The 18,487-nt window shown below is 58.9% G+C and overlaps 1 protein-coding gene across 2 annotated transcripts; it reads right to left on the bottom strand.

Annotated features, from left to right (window-relative positions):
* Positions 1-4,537: 4,537 nt before the first annotated feature.
* On the bottom strand, positions 4,538-14,000 carry BCAM (basal cell adhesion molecule (Lutheran blood group)). Of its 2 annotated transcripts, XM_016150161.2 has the most exons (15): positions 13,861-14,000; positions 11,878-11,999; positions 10,969-11,197; positions 10,815-10,885; positions 10,572-10,668; positions 10,291-10,473; positions 9,678-9,814; positions 9,185-9,341; positions 7,174-7,289; positions 6,935-7,076; positions 6,602-6,738; positions 6,277-6,421; positions 6,055-6,199; positions 5,110-5,227; positions 4,538-5,010 (listed from the first exon to the last, which is right to left on the bottom strand). In XM_016150161.2, the coding sequence occupies exons 1-15, from the start codon at positions 13,940-13,942 to the stop codon at positions 5,005-5,007; spliced, it is 1,887 nt and encodes a 628-aa protein (XP_016005647.2). In that variant the 5' UTR covers positions 13,943-14,000; the 3' UTR covers positions 4,538-5,004. The 2 variants fall into 2 exon arrangements, 1 of the variants encoding a protein (XP_016005647.2); XR_004954286.1 differs by lacking the exon at positions 6,055-6,199.
* Positions 14,001-18,487: the final 4,487 nt, after the last annotated feature.

Genomic DNA, 18,487 nt, shown 5'->3' with positions numbered 1-18,487 from the left:
GTGTCTCTTTCCATCCATTTGTCTGTCTCTCTGTGTCACTATCTCTGTGTCTTTCTGTGCCTGTCTCTGTTCCTCTGTCTCTATGTGCGTCTCCGTGTCTTTCAGTCTCGTTTCTCTCTGTGTCTGTCTCTGTCTTTCCCTCCATCCGTGCCATCTCCCGTCCTCCCTCGCCTCCTTCATCTGGTCCCTACAGCTTCCGTACCGCGCCCGTCCGCCAGGAGGCAGCACAGACCGGCCCCCGCGCTCCGTTGGCTATGCGGTGCTGGGCCAGGGTCCGGCTTCCAGACTCTGCCAGTCCCTCCCCGTGTCCTTGTCCCACTTCTCTATCTCCAGCCTCCTCGCGTCTTTGTGTCTCCCGCTCTGACTCGGCCCCTTTGTCTCTCCCCGGAGCCTCCCGCTCCTCCCCACCCCCACCTACCTCTTCACATTCCTTGGGCTGCCCGGGGGAGCTAGTGAGGCCCGCCCAGCGTGTGGGGTGAGGGCTGAAAGCTGGAGGCAGAGGGAGGAGATGCCACTGAGCGCCTGAAATCCCTCCATTCCAGTTCCTCTAGGGCGGGAAGTCGCTGAGTCGATCATCTGGGGGTGGGGCGGGGGGGGGAGACGCATGGGAGCTTTCTAGCTAGAGGACCCTTTAGACTTGCCCTCCCTCCCCACCGCTATGCACCTGAGCTTTCCTCCCCAAAAGGGCACGGTCTCAAGTAGTGGAGACTTTTATTGACTGGCATTCACGTCTTGGTAATAACGCTCTTAATAAATTTATTTATTTAACACTTACTGTGTGCCAGCCACTGATCTAAGTGTACTCTAAGTGTTATCTCAAAAAACCCACACAGCACCCTGTGTGATAAGGGAACAGGCACAGAGAGATGAAGTGACTTGGCCCAAAGTCAGAGTTACAAACTGGCAGATCCAGAACTGACTTACCTCTCAAGAGCCTCATGAAGGGGACACTCTCATGATCCCTATTTCACTGGTTATCTGCCCCAAGCTACCCAGTAGGAAGCAGCAGACTGGGACCCCCAGATGACATGTATCTTAGACTTGGCACAGCCTGGTATGAGGCCGACTGGACAAACAGGTACATAAGAAATGTACTCTAGATTTCTCTTTCTCGAATCTGGGGCCAGAATAGGGGGTCAGGATCTCTAGGTTTTAGTGTCAGCCTTGCTACTAACTTTGTAAAATTCTGGGCCTTCCGTTTCTCCCTTGAGCAAAATAACCAGTTCCCAGGAGACTTCTTCCAGGAAGGCAGGAAGGGCCCCTTGCACCCACTCTTCTCCAGACCTGTACGAATGGGCTCAACTCCCCTAGCTCTTCTCTGTGGGCACAGGTGAGCCTGGGAGGCAAGCCCCAGGAGGGTAGGCTGGAGTTTCACTCACCAAGCCCCTCCAGGCATATACTAATGCAGAGCACAAGGTGTTTGTTGACGAATTACTGAATTACTGGGTGGGTCCCATGCCTGGAGAGCTGACTTCCAGTATCAACAAATCCCAAAGTTGGCACTTCACTGAAGAGTCATAATCACCAGGAGGTAGGGGCACAGGGCCAAAGGCATCCTGATACAGCCATGGAATTGGTGCCAAGTTGTAATTACGCACGGATTTTCTACTGCGCATGTCAGTGCCTATAATCTCCACAATATTCACGGGTCAACTGTATTTCACCTGCCCAGCAACCTCTCCCTTCTTTCAGCTCCCCCACCCCACTTTTCCTATGGGAAGTCCCCTACACTCAGTCCTTATGGTTCAGAACGAGCCTGACCCAGTCCTGGCTAATGAGAGCGTTTGATCCCCTGGCCACCAAGTGAAACCCAATCCTGACCAATCCTGAGGCTTTTGCTTGAACTAATTGGAAAGGGACATCCTCTTTTGGTGAGGATTGCCAGGCTGATAGGGGAGAAATCTGGCAGTGTGGGGTCACTGGAGACAAAAGACCCGTTTGAGCCCCTGGCTCCAGCTACGCCTGAAGGAACTGGCCTTCGATCTTCCTGATTATATGAGTGAATAACTTTTCCTTTTCACTTACACAAAGTTTTTACTTCTTCTTCTTCTTCTTCTTCTTCTCTTCTTCTTCTTCTTCTTCTTCTTCTTCTTCTTCTTCTTCTTCTTCTTCTTCTTCTTCTTCTTCTTCTTCTTCTCTTTCTTCTTCTTCTTCGTCATTTTCAACTAAACAATTTTTACTAATAAAATCTGTATGAGTTCAGAAGAGGCACAGCTTCCTATAAAGTTCCAAGGGCAGGGAAAGGGGGTCGAACACTTTTCAGAACCCTTCGAGATGTCCAAGCTTTGAAGGACAGGCAAGCTTTGTCACAGTGAGGGGGAAATAGGATGGGACATTCCAGGTGAGGGGAGTAGTAAAGTCACAAAGGCACAAGGTGGGGGGCATCTGTGAGAGGGGGAGCGGTGGGTAGATGTGAGTGACATCTGAGAAGGTCCAGGTGGCTCATGCTCCTGACAGCAACAGGGAGCCACGGAAGGTCAATGACAAGGGGAGTCTACTCCAGACTTTGCTTCCTGGAGCCCCAGATCCTGTGATTCATCCCTCCCCTGTGTTCTTCCCCAGACTCTTTGGCCAAGGTGTAAGGAGGGTTAAGGCTGAGGAGGGCTCAGGTTTCCCTCTATATGTAAATTACCTGAGATGCTATGCAGATGAAGGATCTTATGCAAATGTATGCCCTCCTGGGAGGCAGGCCAGGACCCTCCCCTCATTAACTTGGGGACCAGGTGCTGGGCAGAGAACCCCTTCCTCCCTGGGGTTCCCTTTCTCTCTTCCCTTCAGACATCTGTTCAGCTCCCCAGATCCCTCCTCCCCAATGTCTGTTCTTAGAGCAGGACCTCTTTCCACCTGGTTCCTTCCCTGTATCAAGGGACTCTATTTTGCTTTCCTCTCTGTCCCCCCATTTCCCTCGGATGGGACCACCACTGCTAATAAACATGTACAGAGCACATGCTCTGTGCCAGGCTGTGTACTAAACACCTTCCATCACAGTCTCATCAGATTCTCCCAAACCCTGTGATCCTCTGTGTCTGCTGTAACTTTTTTTTTAAAAGAATATTCAATTCCATCATGGAGAAAACAGGAAAGCCACACAAATAAGGAGACAGATGAAATGAGGGATAGATATGAAGAAGCAACTCATGAGGCCTGCTGGATGTATCAAGAGTGTGAGTTAAACACAGAGGAGGAGGATGGAAGGATTGACTGAGCTTCAGGTTCCGGCATCCTAAAGGTGCTTCTCGTTGGTGACTCTGGCTCTCTTCCATGAGTCCTGTGCCCAAGTCACGCAGGTAAAAGCCAGGCTCATTTGCCCCGCTGCGTGGCCCTAGCAGCTTCCGGGTGCAGACCTTCTGGCTCACCTTCCACCTGGGGGTTAAAAACCACACCGTGGGGAGTGAGACAGGACTCAGGAGCCATGCGTCTGCCTACCCCAGAACTCAGTGGACCTGTGACCACTCTTGCCCCAAACTAAGTGCGTTAACCTGATCCCCCTCTGTTTCTTGCGTTTTAGACTGATGCAGCAAACCATGGGACTGGAGCACCTGGAGCAGGCCGGTGGGCTCTTCTGCTCCTGGCGTCTGCACATGCTGCTCAGGCAGCTACCAGGAGGCTCCCAAAGCTTCTCGCCAGTTTTGGCTGAGCAAACCGAGGACAGAGAGGTGGAGTCACTTGCTGAGATTAGGTGTCAGAGTGCAGAGACCCTCTTGTGTGCCCGTCATCCAGGGATTGCCATGCCCAAGCCTCCCAGCAAGCAGCCCAGGTGTGATTTATCTCTGTTTGATGGCCTCAAGGAGGGAAAGTCACATGGCCAAGGTCACACATGCCCTCCTGCTACCCTCCCACTGCCTCTGGGCCACTCCTTTCAATGCTTTTTTTTTTTTTTTCTTCTGGCTGTAATTCTCTCTCTGTATCCCAGTTATCATCGTGTTTCCATGTTTCTCATAGTCTTTGCCTCTGTTTGTCTGTCTGTCTGTCTCTGCCTCTCTCTCCCCTGAACCTTTCTGTCTGCGTCTGACTCTATGCTGCTCCAGCCCATCCCTCTTACCGCCCTCCCTATTTCAAACCCCTCTCCCTCTGCCTCAGTCTCTCTCTCTGGCTGGCCTCGCTGTTCCTACTGCCTCTTCTCTCTGCCGGTCTTCGAGCCACCCCTCCTCCCCCAGCTGCAAGAACCGTGCCTTTCCCAGAGGAGGCAGCTCCATTCCCAATTCCATCCGTTCTGTAGCTCAGAGTTTCTCCTCTCGCAGCTTCAATTCCCTCTGGGGCTCTGGCAGGAGAGCCTGGGAACTTTTACTTAAGGGGACGGCACCCCGCCCGCCAACCGGTCCTCAGGGACCAGGCTCGGCGCTCTCCAGACCCCTGGCATCTCTCTTTTCTACCCTCGGCCAGCTGAGTCACCCTCTGCTCTCCCTGTCTCATTTTTTTCTCCATGACATCAGACTTCTCCCAGGTCTTGAGAGGGGGCGGGAGGAGCAGTGGGAAGGGGAGTGTCACCTGTGCCCCCTTCCCCTCTCATCCACTAGAGGAGGCTCTGGCCACAGGATGGTGTCAACGTGACAGATAGCATTTATTCCAGACTCCAGTGTCCACAGATGAGGAGGCAGGGCAGGGGGTGGGGATCCAGTGTCAGACTATGCAGCAGGACGTCAGGTGGGGGGACCAGCAATGGAGGCAGGAGGTAAAAATAGCCCCGGCCAGCCGACCCGACCCTCAGAGCCCCATCCCAGGCCGGGCCCTGGGCTCAGCTCCAGGAGCTATTCTGGGACCTGGGAGAGTCATACTCCCTGGAGGAAGGTCCCCTCCCACCCCCCCCATCACACCCTTCCTCCCTCCCAGCAGCAGCAGCAGCAGCTGCAGGTCCCTGCTCAGCCTGCAGAGAAAGGAAGGGAGGGTGGAGTGGGAAAACCAGGAAGGCAGGGGGTGGGGCGGGCAGGGCGTGAGCAGGGCTGGTTCTCTGATGCCTGCAACTCCAGGTCAGGTCCAGTGACTTGCTTCTCGGAGGTCCTAGGCTCAGCACTAGGGAGAAGAGGGACCGGTTAGACCGTGCCCACGGAGGCAGCTACACCCCCCCACTGCAGGCCCCCTCACCACCAGGGTGCCCAGGCCCTCACCCACCTCATCTCTGAAGCCCCCACTGCCACGCCTGGCTCCTCCAGAGGCACCTCCCATGAGAAGGCCTGTCTGCTCCGGCCGCTGGGACCCCGAGTGGCTCAGCTCTGGATCCCCAGATGGCCTGGGGGGAAGAGATAGCCTGTTGGAGGCGGTCACAGCTGGGGAAGGAACTGGGGATGGAGTGGGGGCGGCAACCGCATTGGGGTTAGGGGTGGGGTGGGGCGGGGCCAGGATCAAAGATGCTGCTGGGGTTGGAGCGTAGTTGGGGTCAACTCGAGGGTGGGTTCGGGAGTAGCTGTGGATTGGAGTTGAAGGCGGTCACGTGGTTGGGGTTGGAGATGAGGTTAGATGAGGCCGGTTTGGAGTCAGGACCGGGACTGAGATGGGGTTGGGGGCCTTGGCGATGGGGACATAGGCGAAGGTGGGTCTGGTGCTCTTTGTGGGTTGGAGTGAGGGGTGGGGTTGGGGGAAAGGCTGGGACTGGAGAAGCTGGAGTTCCAGGTGAGGCTGGGGTTGGGGCTGACGATGGGGACGGTCACGTCACGTTGGCGCTGACAGTGGAGAGGTGGAGAGGAGGTTAGATGGGGTGGGCTTGGGGTGGGGGTAGGGTCGGGACTGGAGATGGGGTTGGAGTTGGTGAGGAGGGTGAGATGTGGTTTGGAGAGGAGACGGGGGTTCAGACGGATGGTCGAGTCAGGGCTGGGATGGGAGGCGGGGATGAGACAGGGGTCGGGCAGGTTCGGGTTGGGGTCAAGTTGGGCTCGGGTGGGTTCGAGGATGGTCATGGATTGGGTGGGCTGTAGTTGGGGGTGACGAGGGGGAAGGGGACGGTTACGGACTGGGTTTGAGGTTGGAGATGGGACTGCATTGCATCCGGGTTTGGGGTGAGGTCAGGGGTGGATGTGGGTTGGGTTACAGAAGTCGGTTCTGAGGGTGCGGGCCACTCACGGAGCCCCCTTCTCCCCCTGCCGGCAGCAGCCGGGGCGCCCCTTGCGTCTCATGCAATAGAACGCGGCGACCACGAGGAGCAGGAGGCCCACGCTGATGGCCACAGCCATGACGGCCACTCCAGCCTGGGAGGTCTGGGGGGCCACTGTGGGGACGAGACAGAGGAGGCGCTCAGTGGCCGCGCTCCGTGCGCCCGCGCCCGCCACCACCGCGGCTACTCACCGGGGCCAAAGTGGAACACGTGCCGGGCGTTCCCGTGGGGGTTGGAGGCCTCGCAGGACACACCGTCTTGGCTCAGGGCACTGGTCACCTTCAGGGTCAGGGAGCTGCTCACCCAGCCCTGGCCTCCGGGGGCTGGCTCTGCTGGCTGTGGAGGCTCCGAATCAGGCCTGGGCCCGTGGGATCAAGGGCTGGGGTAAAGGCGGAGGTGATGTCCAGCCCCCCAGGAAGTAGGAGAGGGGGGCGCAGTATTTGGATCGGTGATGGGGCAGGGTCCCCCAGGGACCTGGGTCCCGGAGAGTTCAGAGGGGACAGGAGGGGCCCTTACATGGCCTCCCGCTTGGCTCCACTTGAGTTTGGGCTCCGGGTAACCACGGGCAGAGCAGACCAGCCTGACTTCATCCCCTTCTGTCCAGCTGCCCTCGGCCTTGGGCAGAGTCTCCTCTGGCCTTAACTCTGGTGACCCTGTGGGTGACGAGCGGGGGGCAGGGGGAAGCAGTGAGGAGGAGGCACGCTGGGGAAAGGGGGGAGCGAGAACGAGGAGAGAGAGGGGGGGGAGAGGAACAGAGTAGGATACAGAGGGACCAGCCATGGACCCGTCCAGTTGGTCCTGGCCCTCCGTCCCCGCTGTCCCCACCCCAGGCTGTCCCTACCCCCGAACCTTCAACCAGCAGCCTGAGGATCCGGTTGCGACTCAGGAGGGGGACTGTGGGCATGGAGGCCTCACACGTGTAGCTGCCAGCGGAATCAAAAGTGACGGAGCTGAGCGAGAGCGTGGGCCCGTCCCCCAGGGGTATCGAGTCCTGTGGGGTAGGGAGGAGAGAAGAGGTGGCACGTGAGGGAAGGGGAGGGCCCGGGGAGGGAGGGGGTCTCAGGGCGGGGGGCTCCTTTCCCCCTCACCTTGGTCCAGCGTAGCGTGGGGGTGGGTAGGCCTTTCACGGAGCAGTTCGTGGCCAGGCTGCCGCCCAGGGGTAAGGCAAGCTCCTCCCCATTGCTGAGCTCCAGGGGGTCCAGGTCTGGAGGGGGTACAGACTGTCACCTTCCCCTGACCCTCGCCCACTCGCTTAGGGGCGCTCCAGGGCCGCTGCGGGTGCAGACGTGAATGCGCAAGCGTTCCTCCTCGTTCTCCCCATCTCCACGAACTGTCCTCTCTCCCGTCAGTCCGGGCCAAATCTCAAGCCCAGACCTGGGAGTCTACCTCCAAAATCCGTGCCCGCCTCGGCCACCCTCCCTCAGAGCTGCTGTCTGGGCCCAAGGTTAATGGACGACCTTGAAGGTGGGCGGTGTTCCTTCTCTGACTGACCACCAAAGCCTTGTGCTCAAGCCCGGACCCTTGCCTTCTCCTCTCCACTGCCCCTTCGGTCATCAAGTCTTTTTCTACTCTGCCCCCTGAATGGATCCTTCTGTTTTGGGCACCCCGAGGTCCAGCTGCCTTGATCGCTGCAGTCACCTCCTCACCGGTCTCTCGGCTGGGCAGGACTCTTTTCTTCAAACTGCGTAGCTGGAGGGATCTTTTTGAAAGATCCCTCTGGTCAGCCCTCCTCTCTGCTTAAAGTCCTGCAGGACCCCTGGCATAAAGGCCACGTCCAAAAGGCGCTGCTGGTCCGACCCCTGCCAGCCTCTATCCCCCTGCCTCCTTCCTCGCCGCCCCCCCACCAGCTCCAGCTGCCCTTGCTGTTTTATCTAGTTTGTCCAGTCGAGTCCTGCCTCAGGGCCTTGGCACCTGCTGTTCCCTTTGCCTGGAGGGCTCGTCTTCCGGCTCTTTGCATTTCCGATTCCATTCTGTGGTTTCCTAGTCAAATAAAGGTCTCCTTCTTGGAGGAGGCCTCTCTGACCCCCTATTGTGAATACTCGGATCTCCCCTCAGCTGTTGCCAGGGCCGTCAGCTGTCGGCCCTCAGCTGTCGGCTCTCCCTGGGAACTGTCTCAGCTGCTGAGCGCCCCTTGCTCAAGGCCATGCTCCCTTCCTCAGGCAGCCCAGCTGCCAAAGACTGGTTGAGGTGGGGGTATCAAGGCCAGGCCCCCTCCGCCCAACTGTGGACATCCCGGCTTCTGAGTGCCCTGTGGGCCAACTGAGGCCTCCTCACGTTGCAGCCCCACTTCTCCCTCTGCCCCGAACTACTTCCTTCCCCTCCCCGCCCCCCAGTAGGTGTGGATGCCAAGGCACTCCCCGTAAGCTTCCTGCCTTCTGAATCGGCTTCCTGGGGACATGGCCTGCCAACACCACCCCCACCCCCCCATCTAAACTCTTCCCCGCTCACAGGGCCAATTCCTTATCCTATACATCCACGTCAGTCCCTGCAGATGCAGGCTTGCTACCCCAAAGTGTCTGGTTAGCATTTACCATCTGTCTCCCCTGCTGGGTCGGGAGCCCTGTGAAGGCGAGCCCTGTGAGGTGTCCCCAGCACCTGGCACAGGGTCTAGCCCCAAGAAGCAGGGTGTAAGGAATGCTGAGAAGGAACACAGCCTCAGGGCCCCCTGGGGGGCGGGAGGAGGAGGGAAACAAGTGAACTGGGAGAGCTTCTTAGAAGACCGGACCCAAGATACTGGTCAGAAACGGATGGGAGAAGGATGGAGAGTTACCATGGGAACGAGAGAGCTGGGGTGTGATGAGGAAAATGTGTTGGTGGGAGAGAAGAATCAGCCACAGGTGAAGCCAGTCAGGTGGGCCCTACGAGCTGTGCTGAGGCACCTGGGCTTTCTCCCGAGGGCACTGGGGAGCCACAGCAGGTTCTGGAGCAGGGGAAGGTCAAGTTCGTGCTTTGGAAAGGGCTCTCTGGCTGCCCGGTGTGGGAGTCTGGAGGGGGCAGGGGGAGTCTGGACCATACATTAGGCAGCAGAGCCGTGGCGGGCGAGGGTGACGAGGCAGCCTGGACCAGGGTCCGCCCGCGCCACCCTCCCAGGGCTCTCACAGGCCACACGAAGCTCCAGGGTCTGGGAGAGCTCGGCGTCCTCCTCGGCGTCGTAGTCCTCCACCCTGCAGCCATAGATCCCGCTCTGGCCCCGCTGCACCCTCTCCAGGGTCAAGTTCCCCTCGAGATTTATTTTCAGCACGTCTTCCTGCTTGTCCTGGGTAACCAGGGATGAGGAACTCGTCTCAGGAGCCACCCTCGCCCGGAGGGGTCATGCTCGGTCAGAGTCAGCAGGCTAGCATCACGCTAGGTCAGAGCCCACTGGGGCAAGGGGGCAGAGGCCTCGCTGGACTTGGGGTTTCTCGCGTCCGGGACCACACTCAGTCGGGACTCTCTCGAATCAGGTGTCAGAGGTCCCGTTAGCTCCCAGGTCACTGGCCAGGTGTCTTGCTAAGTCAAGGGCCACCCAGGTGAAAGGTTAGAAGTTGGGACAAGTCAGTATGCCACAGAGGTCAGGGGCCAGGGCTTCCAAAAGAACGACGAGGTGAATCACCTGAAGGCGGTAAAACGTGTACTCCGGGCTGGGGCTGCCATCCCCACGGCAGAAGAGCTGCACAGAGTCGCCCTCGCGGACCCAGCCCTCCGTGGTGGCTGGGCTGCCCACCCAGAACTGCACGTGCTCCGTGGGATCTAAGGGGAAGGGTGGAGGGCGGGGAGGGATGCTTCCAGTCAGGGGCAAGGGCAGGGCAAGGGCGAAAGGCAGGGCTGGGTGGAGGGAGAGAGGTCATGGCCACAGCAAAGGGGAGGGCTATGGTTGCTTGAAGGTTAGAGGCTCCGGTTCACAGGTTCAGGGATCAGAAGTCGGAGGTTGAGACGAGCTGAGGTCAGCGTGAGATCCAGGAACCCGATTTGGTGTGAGAGGACAGGGAACAGGTTAGTCATGAAACTCCCTGGAGAGAGGCTCACAATGCATTGGGGGGGGTGAGAGGTCAGGGTGGGATCACGCTGCTCTTTAAGGTGAGAGGTCAGCAACCGGAGCTCATTCCAGCATGAGGTGGAGAGAGGGAGGGCCAGAGGGGACAGTGTGTGGGGGGGCGCACTTGGAGGGTCAGGCCTCAGTGAGGTGTGGGGCCCGAGGTGGGAAAGCAGGGCCAGCATGGACTCACAGTGCAGGGTGAGGCCGAAGGGAGGGCTGTCCAGGCGGCCATGCTGGCCCTTGGGCAGGAGGTAGTGCACGGAGCAGTGGAAGCTGGCGTCCCGGTCCGTCTTGCGGAGCCGCAGGTAGAGGGTGCTGGTGAGGGACTGCAGGCCTGAGGCCTCCCGCACCGTGCGGCTGGTCATGTAGCCCTCTGAGAGGGTGGGAGGGGACGGTTAGCAGGGCGGGCGGCAGCCGCCACCCCACCCCATCCCACCGGCAGCTAGCTGTGTTGGCCCTGTGCCTGCTCACCTGTGTTCACCTCCATGGGCACCTGCAGGGGCTCCCCGTTCCGATGCCACGTGATCTTGGGGGCCGGGTTCCCGTTGCGGCTGTTGCAGGTGGCGATCTGAAGCAGACACGGGCATGGATGGCTGGGCTCTAAGCCAGCACCCTGAACCCTGGTCCCCGGCCCTCGGGTGCTCAGATGCAGGGTTCCGGGCCCCCAGCCCTCCCCTACCCCCGGACCCCATAATTCAGGTCCATCTGAGGTACCTCCTGGGCAATGTCATCCGTCACGGACAGTGTCCCTCTGTTGGGGGCGACCTCGGTGGCCTCTGGTTTGGCTACGGGGGAAACGTTACTGTCAGAAACCCCAGGCTGGGCTCTCCCCTGTCCGCCCTTCCCCAGGGTGTCCACAGACACTCACCAAATACCTGGAGCCTCACGGTGGCCTCAGCAGTGACAGTTGCTCCCACTGTCACCACACACACGTAGTCCCGCTCATCGCCCACCTGGGCCTCAGCCAGCATCAGGCGCCCCTGGGAGTCCAGCTGGTATGGGGGGCTGCGGCCCCGGGAGCTGTGCACCCCGCCCTGGATCTCGGAGCCCCGGAGTTCACCCGAAGCCAGACGGTGGCGGACCCCGGAGCGGTCAGCCTGTGGGCAGGGAGCGCCTCAGCGCGGGGCTGCCTGGCCGCCCCGCTCCGTGTCTCCTGTCTCTGCTGCTCTGTGGGTCCGTCTCCTTCCCCCCGCCCCTCCATCATCTCTCTCTGGTCCCTCAGTCCCTCTCCCCACCCCCTTCCCGCCCTTGTTGTCACATTTGCTCATCTCCTTCTTCTTCCATTTCGCTCTGTTCCTATTTCTCTCCCACTATCTCTGTCGCCCTCTCCCGCCCTGTCTCACTCAGCTTCTTATTTTCTCTCCTCTTTTTCTCTCTTTAGTCCCACCCCCCAGTCTTGCTTTCTTGGTATCTGTCTCTGAATGTCTCTTCTCAAGAGGACTGAGGGGCTAGACATCACCTCCGCCCTTGCCCCAGCACTTTGAAGGGGCACTGACTAGTCTCGGCTGTGCCCGGATGCCAGGGGACCCTGGAGAGTGCCTTCCCTTTGCTGGGCCTCAAACTCCCCATCTGTAAAATGGAAAGGCAGCAGCCCCGTGGTGCTCTTAGGGTCCTTTGGACTCTGACGAGAGAACGGATGTTTACAGCCCCACTGCTCCCTCACTTCCGTACCCCCCTCTGCCCCTTCTGGTCCCCAGCCCGGATGTTTACAGCCCCACTGCTCCCTCACTTCCGTACCCCCCTCTAGCCCCTCTGGTCCCCAGCCCAAGGCACTCACCAGGTACCACTCCAGCATGAAATAGTCATGGACTCCCAAGGGAGTGCAGTTCAGGGCGACGGACTCCCCCCTCATCACCTCCACCAGGGGGGGCACAGACACCTGCACCTCAGCTTGGGCATCTGTGGGAGAGCGACTGAGCTCTCTCCCACTGCCACCAGCAGGGAGAGGCCTCTAGACAGCGCGCCTCTTCCCCCGGGGACCCAGGAGTCCGGCCCCCCGCCCCTCCTCCTTCAGACCAGGGGTCCAGGCGCCTCGCCCCCTCCCCCAGCCCCTCCTCCCCCACACTCAGCAGCTCCTTTTCTCTCCATCTCTTATCTCTGTGTCTCTGAGCTTCAGACTCCTCAGCATTTCTCTCCATCTCTCCCTTTACTTGCAGAATTAAGGGCTCCTCCCATGGGTGACCCAAGGCCCTAACGACCTCCATTCAATCCTCCAGGGTAAAACTGTGCCTGTCCTTGCTTTTCCGCTGGACCGAATGCCCCTCACGGGCAGGGCCGGGGCTAGCTCATCCCTTGGCCTCACTCATTCTGTGCAGGGCCTGGCACAGTGACACGGGATAAACGTGTCCATCTTATTAGTCTCTGCCTCTGCCTGTGTGTCCGTTACTCTGGGCTCCATCTCTTAGTTCCTCTGTCTCTGCCTCTCTCTGTGTCTCTCAGCCTGTACTGTTTCCACCTCTCTCCCTCATGAGTGGGGGCCTGGGATGAGGTGTGGGCTGCGGCTGGGCCTGGAGCTGAGGCAGGATGGGTGTGTGGGGGTGGCGAGGGGGGACAGGGCTGGGCAGGTTGCAGGAATGTGGGAGGGACAGGCTGGCTCAGACCTGCCCGGCTTGGCGCCAGAGCCCCCTACCCGCCCCTTGGCCCCTCTGCCTCTTTGATGGTGGGGTGTGGGGGAGAGCTAAGGTGCGTCACCTGGGAACGGGATAGGTTTTGAGGCCCTGGATATCCCAGGTTCCGAGGGAGAAGGGGGCTGGAGGCTTAGGCTCCTGGGTCCTGGGGGAGTAGGCGGATGGGCCTGGCCTCCTGGCCCTAGATCCTGGCAGATAGAGCCATTCTCTTCGGAAACCAGGCTCTCTTGCTCTGGGCTGGCATCCTGGCATCAGCTCTCAGTTCTTAGAACCTCCTTTCCCTTCCCCGCCCACCCTGGCCCAGCCCTGCCCCTGGGGACCCACTATTTGCAGTGCTTGTGCCAGGGGCCTGGATTCCCAGAGACCCACCTCTGGCCTGAGGCCTGTCCCAGGGGCTGGGCTGTGGGGCCAGGCAGGTGCCTGGGGCTGGGGCTGGGCAGCAGAGAGCAAGGACAGACAGAGATCCCCCTCTCCTCCCTAGTCTCACTCAGCTCCGTCCCTCTGCCGCCAGCCCCGGGGCCCCTCCCTCCCACCGCCGCCACCGCCACCACCACGCAGGTGTAGGGATTATCTGGGGCCCAGGAAGGGGCACTGTCACTCAGAAACACCTAGTTCCACTGTCACTGCCCAGAGCCAGCACTCCGGCTGGTCCCTGAAGGAGGCGGGTCCTTTAGAGTCTGGGCTCTGAATCTAGATGGCGAACCTTCAAGTGCCTGCGACTCTGATTTCTGGCTGTTGGGTCCTCGACCCCTTCAAAACTTGACAACCTTTCAGGAGAGGAGCCCTGGGGTTCTGTTCTCCTGGGTTCCAGGGGAAGCCACTCTAGCAACTGGGGCCTGGACCCCTGGTTCTGAGGGAGCAGGGGCCCGAGACCCAAATCCAGGGGCCCTCGGTGCTCCTGGGTCCGGAGTGGCCAGGGACTCTGACTTCTCCGGTGGCCTCTAATTCATTGTCGTGGTATCCCCAGCTCCTGTCCCCAGGTCTCTCACTGATAGCAAGGGGGGCTATCATATCCCTCCTTTCTGGGGTCTCCAGGTTTGACTTCCCCCGGTGGGTGAAAGACCCTTCCTTCTTTCTCCCTGAGGTTTCCAGGGGCCGTCCCCCGTCGCACCCCGCTCTCAGCCCGAGCATACCTGGCTGCGCCCCCAGCAGGAGCGCCAGCACCAGCAGCCGCGGGGCCCCGCGTGTCCTGGCCCAGGCATCTGGGGGCTCCATGTCCAGGCGGTGGTGCTGGCTGCGACTGAGCCCAGGCTGCGGCTGGACGGATGGCTGGGCGGTCGCCGCGGGGCTGGGAGGCGGAGGCCCCGCCCCGCGCTCCGCCCCGCCCCGCCCCGCCCTCTCGGCCCCCCTGGTTCCCCCGAAACCTGGGCGCCTGGCCAGGACCTACCACTTCCCGCAGAGGACCTCCCAGCACTTGGCCTGGAGCGGGGCTCCCTCTGCCCCCAGGCCCAGGCTGTCGCTCTCGCTGACCAGCAGGTAGCTCGATCGACCAGTCCAGCCAGTGTGTCCTCAGCTGGGACTCGGCAGACAACCGAGGACCCTCTCCTGCTACTTCTGACCAGGAGCCTCGTTCTTGCTATGGCCAGTGGCCTGGGCTTGCCTAGTGAATTTGACCTAGCTGACCCCAGAACAACCCTTGGCCTACACTGGCCTCTCCCAATACAACCAGCAGTGCCCAGCCTGACCGGTGGCCTAGTATGGCTTCTCCCAGGATGCCCTGGGAAGCCCTCCCCTGTGGCCAGTGATCTAGGCTGCTTTCCTGTCTGAATAGTGGCCTGCAACCCTTCAGGTTAATCTCATCTATTTAATGGTCCCCAAATCCCAGTTCTGCACAGGCCTCTGTGACGATAGGGTGGGGGGACTGTGGGGTGCTCTCTCCTTGGCCCTCCCCTGTAGGGCCCTTCCTCTCTTTCCCCCATCCAGGGAATCCCAGGAATGCCACCCCCCCTCCCTCCCTCCTTCTTCCCTTTACTTCCTCCCTATCTTGGGGGGAGGGGAGGAGAATCAGGCTGGCAGAAGCAGGTGAATGGGTGAGGGGAGGAGGCCAGGGCACCTGAGAGAAGGGAGGAAGAGTGTGGCCATGGGTCAGGAGGAAGGGTCCCAGGTCACACTGAGGGTCACAGATCAGAGTCCCCAGGCTCCTCACAGGCCAGGTCAGACTGGGCAAAATCGCCAGACTGCTGGCTGGGGGGCCAGGGGTCAGGAGATGTCCCTGGTTGCCAGGGAGAAGTTAAGCACTGGACACTGGTCGGAAAGGGGGTGGGGGCAGCGGGTCATGCTGGGAGAGGTGCCTGGGCCTCTGATCAGTCTGGGAAGCACTGGTGAGACTGGGCTTTGCCCATCAGACACAGAGGGAGGGCTCAGATTACACGTCCAGCCAGGAGTCCACTGGGCAAAGCTCCTTTATCCATTGGTGATATAGGAAAGCATTGTCACACTGGGAGAGGTGACCTTTCAGCAGTAACCATACCACTCCCTCCTCCAGGACGCCCTCCCTGCTCCCCTGGCTGGGTAGGTGTTCCATCTGGGCTCCTCCGCCTGTCCTGCCCACTCTGGGTCATCCCTATCTGGGCATGGGCCTGTCTCTCGAGGGCAAGGCCAGGGCTCTCTTGGGCACTGCTGTGTCCCTAGCTCAAGGCCAGAAACAGAGCAGGCACTCAGGGAAGGATGGCAAGGCTCAAACACAGGAGCACACGGGTTCACCTGTGGGACCCACCCAGACTGGGGCATCGCAGGACACACGATACAAACTCACTCAAGGACAAGTGCAGTGACTGACACTCCCAGACGACCCATGCACTGCGAACCCAGACACACACTCCCCGGCCCTTCCACCCTGGCTTGGGCACCTCCTGCTCTTGGACCGGAACCCGGTAGGCGCCGGCATCAGCTACACGCCTTTCACTCTCCTTAAGAAACTAACCCGCTGAGGTTCTAGGCGAGGGAGGGCTGTATGGAGTGTGCACGAAGGAGCAAAGTCAAAAATACCAGCCACGGTTCCTGGCAGACTTGCAGAAACTAGAACCGTGACATCACCTGTCCTTGTCCCCTATAATTTATTCCCACAGAACAGCCAGAGGGATTCCATTAACATGTGAGTCAGCGCATTCGACTCTCCTGCTCAGAATTCTCCCCTGGCTCCCTTCCCCGAATTAAAGCTAAAGTCTGCTCTACGGCACACAGGTCTCCGATCTGGTCCTCGTTACATCCCTGACCCCGTTGTCCTCTCTTCCTGCCCACTGTCTCTGCTCTCGCCATGTTGGTCTCCTTGCTGCCGAGCTGTTCCTCCACCAGCAGGCATGTTCCAGCCTCAGGGCCTTTGCACTTGCTTTCCCCTCTGCATTCTCCTCCCACATACCTGCTTCTGATCTCTACCCCAAACTAACACCACCTCATCAAAGAGCTTCCCTTGACCATCCCACCTAAATAGCCACGCCTCGTTTCATTATCTTAACAGCGTTTTTCTCCATAGCACTTACCACAGCTAGGTATAGTTTTTGTCTTGCAAAGACCATAAGCTCCAAGTGGTTTAGTTCATACTGTACCCCCAGTGCCTAGAACAGTGCTTGTCACTAGCTGAATACAAGTTAACGACTTAATTTCCTAGTTCCAACCTTGCTGTCTCTCTGCACATACTTACACATTTTAATTAACCAGCCTCATCTTTTCTCCACCTTTATCCATTACTCTCCACACAATGTGTGATGGTTAACTTTAAACTAGTTCACAGCTCGTGGAATATGGGATCATGAGGCATTTCAAGGGGGACGGCTACTCCCCAACAGTTTCAGATTTACATCTGGAAAATGTAGTTGTTGAGAGGTTGTGCTGTCGTGTGTGGGTGTGTGTGGGGGGGGCAGTGTGAATGCAGTTTTGATTGGACAAGGGGTCCAATAGAAACTTTCGAGGGAAGAGAACAGAAGTCCAGGACGAAGGGTACAGACTGATGTGGAATGTTCAAAGGGGTGGACTGTAGTGGACTCTTGGGGGGAGGACTAGCTAGCATCTGTACTCTGTTCCCAGTTAGAAAAATCCTGGCTGTCTGAGAGCTTGTTGTGTTCTCTGCTGGAGGCAACGAGGATGGATGTGTTGCCTGCCTCTGTTGGCGCCAAGGTGACCTTGGCGCATCCTTGGGAATCAGGGTTACCAGTGCCAAAGCAGCAGGGACCAGCAAAACTAGTTCCGCTATGGCCGCTGGGACCAATTCTATTTTCCGAAGAGAGCTGCGACAATCTCTCATCTCATGCCACCTGCTCTTCTACACTCTGATCTTGACGCTCTCCCTGGAAAGTGGGGTCCATGTCTTCTCCTCTCAAATCTGTCCAGCGTGTGACTCGCATGTAACTGAGAGAAAGTGGTAGAAGTGATGCTGCGGGACTCCCAGGATTGGGTAGAAAAGCCATGAAGCTTTCTGCTGGGGTGACTGGGATACTGTCCACGAGGCCTTCAATCACCACCCAAGCAGTGGGAGTACCTGGAGGCAGCCATGCTGCAAAGAAGCCCAAACTAGCACGTGTCGGACCATGTGGAGAGGGCTGAGGCTGCAGACGGACACCTGTCCACTCCCCAGCTGCCTGCTCCAAGCACCATTTGATCAAACAAACCCTTTGCTCACACCCTGAGCCAGAACCACTCAATCAAGCCCTTCCCCAAATCTTGGCCCAAAGCACTCAGGAGAAATGATTGTTATCCGCCAGTGTTTTGTTCTGAGCAAGAGCTAGCAGATACGGCCTGTTTCTGGGGCAGCAGAGGCAGCCAGATGACTAGCGCCCAGAGGTCATCAGGCACCAGTGTATCCTCATCAGACCGGTTCTGTGGCGTGATCCCGGCCAGACCATGGCTGGAGGCCAGCTGCCACTGTTCCCGTTCACTTTCCAATCCCGACTCTCTAATCACTTCCGGGATTCTGTGAGTGAGCCTCAGTCCTTTCAATCAATTTCCTTTCTGCCCCAGAGGTGGCATCTGTTGCTTGGAACTAAATCTGTGATGTGCATTTCCAGCTACCTTTATACTGGAATACATTTTCGGTCTCAGCTTGGATGTCTCCTCTTCCCGGAAGCCCTCCCTGACCCCCCAGGCTGCATCAGCTGCCCACTCTGGGCTCCTGCAGCCCCCTGGGCTCTCCTGTCCCAGTTTTACCCATTCTGATTATCATTGTCTGGGGACAAGTCTGTCTCCCCCACTTGACTGTGAGCCCAGGAGGACAGTGATCACTGCCTCACGCCCAGCATTGCCCAACCTAGGGCTGGGCATAGGGCAGGGGCTCGGGGAATGCAGACTGGTTTAAACTAAAGTGGAGGGAGGTTTGGGTCCCTCTGGGACTAGTGATGAGGTGGGAGACACTTCCTCAGCTTGATTTGGACCAGAAGTCACTTACTCTCAAAATAGAGAGACAGGGATGGGAACAGATGTGGCAAGACTGAGTACATGAGTTTCAAGGAAATGAGGGGTCTTTTTGACTAGGGGACTCAAAACTTGGATGTCTAGGTCTGTGGTGCAGGGGTTTTTTTGCCATGATGAGGAGAGGGGGTTGGCTGCCTGATTCTCTATGAATTTGAGACTTGGGACTCTTGGATCTGAGGGAGGAAGGGTTGGGGGGCCCAGCCTCCTGGACCCGAAGGCGCTGGTTCCTCCAACCTTGGCTCTCTGACCCCAGACCGCAGCACTATGGTCTGGCGGGGCTCAGGCCGTGGCAACTGCCAGTTCCCGGTGCCAGGCTGCCCCCTAGTGGCCGCTGTACTTTCTCCACACACCAGAGGA

Source organism: Rousettus aegyptiacus, unplaced genomic scaffold, assembly GCF_014176215.1.
Source record: "Rousettus aegyptiacus isolate mRouAeg1 unplaced genomic scaffold, mRouAeg1.p scaffold_m13_p_14, whole genome shotgun sequence".
Classification (NCBI taxonomy): Eukaryota; Metazoa; Chordata; class Mammalia; order Chiroptera; family Pteropodidae; genus Rousettus; species Rousettus aegyptiacus.
The sequence above is the reverse complement of the archived record's forward strand: the minus strand, read 5'-3'. Positions and strand labels throughout refer to the sequence as shown.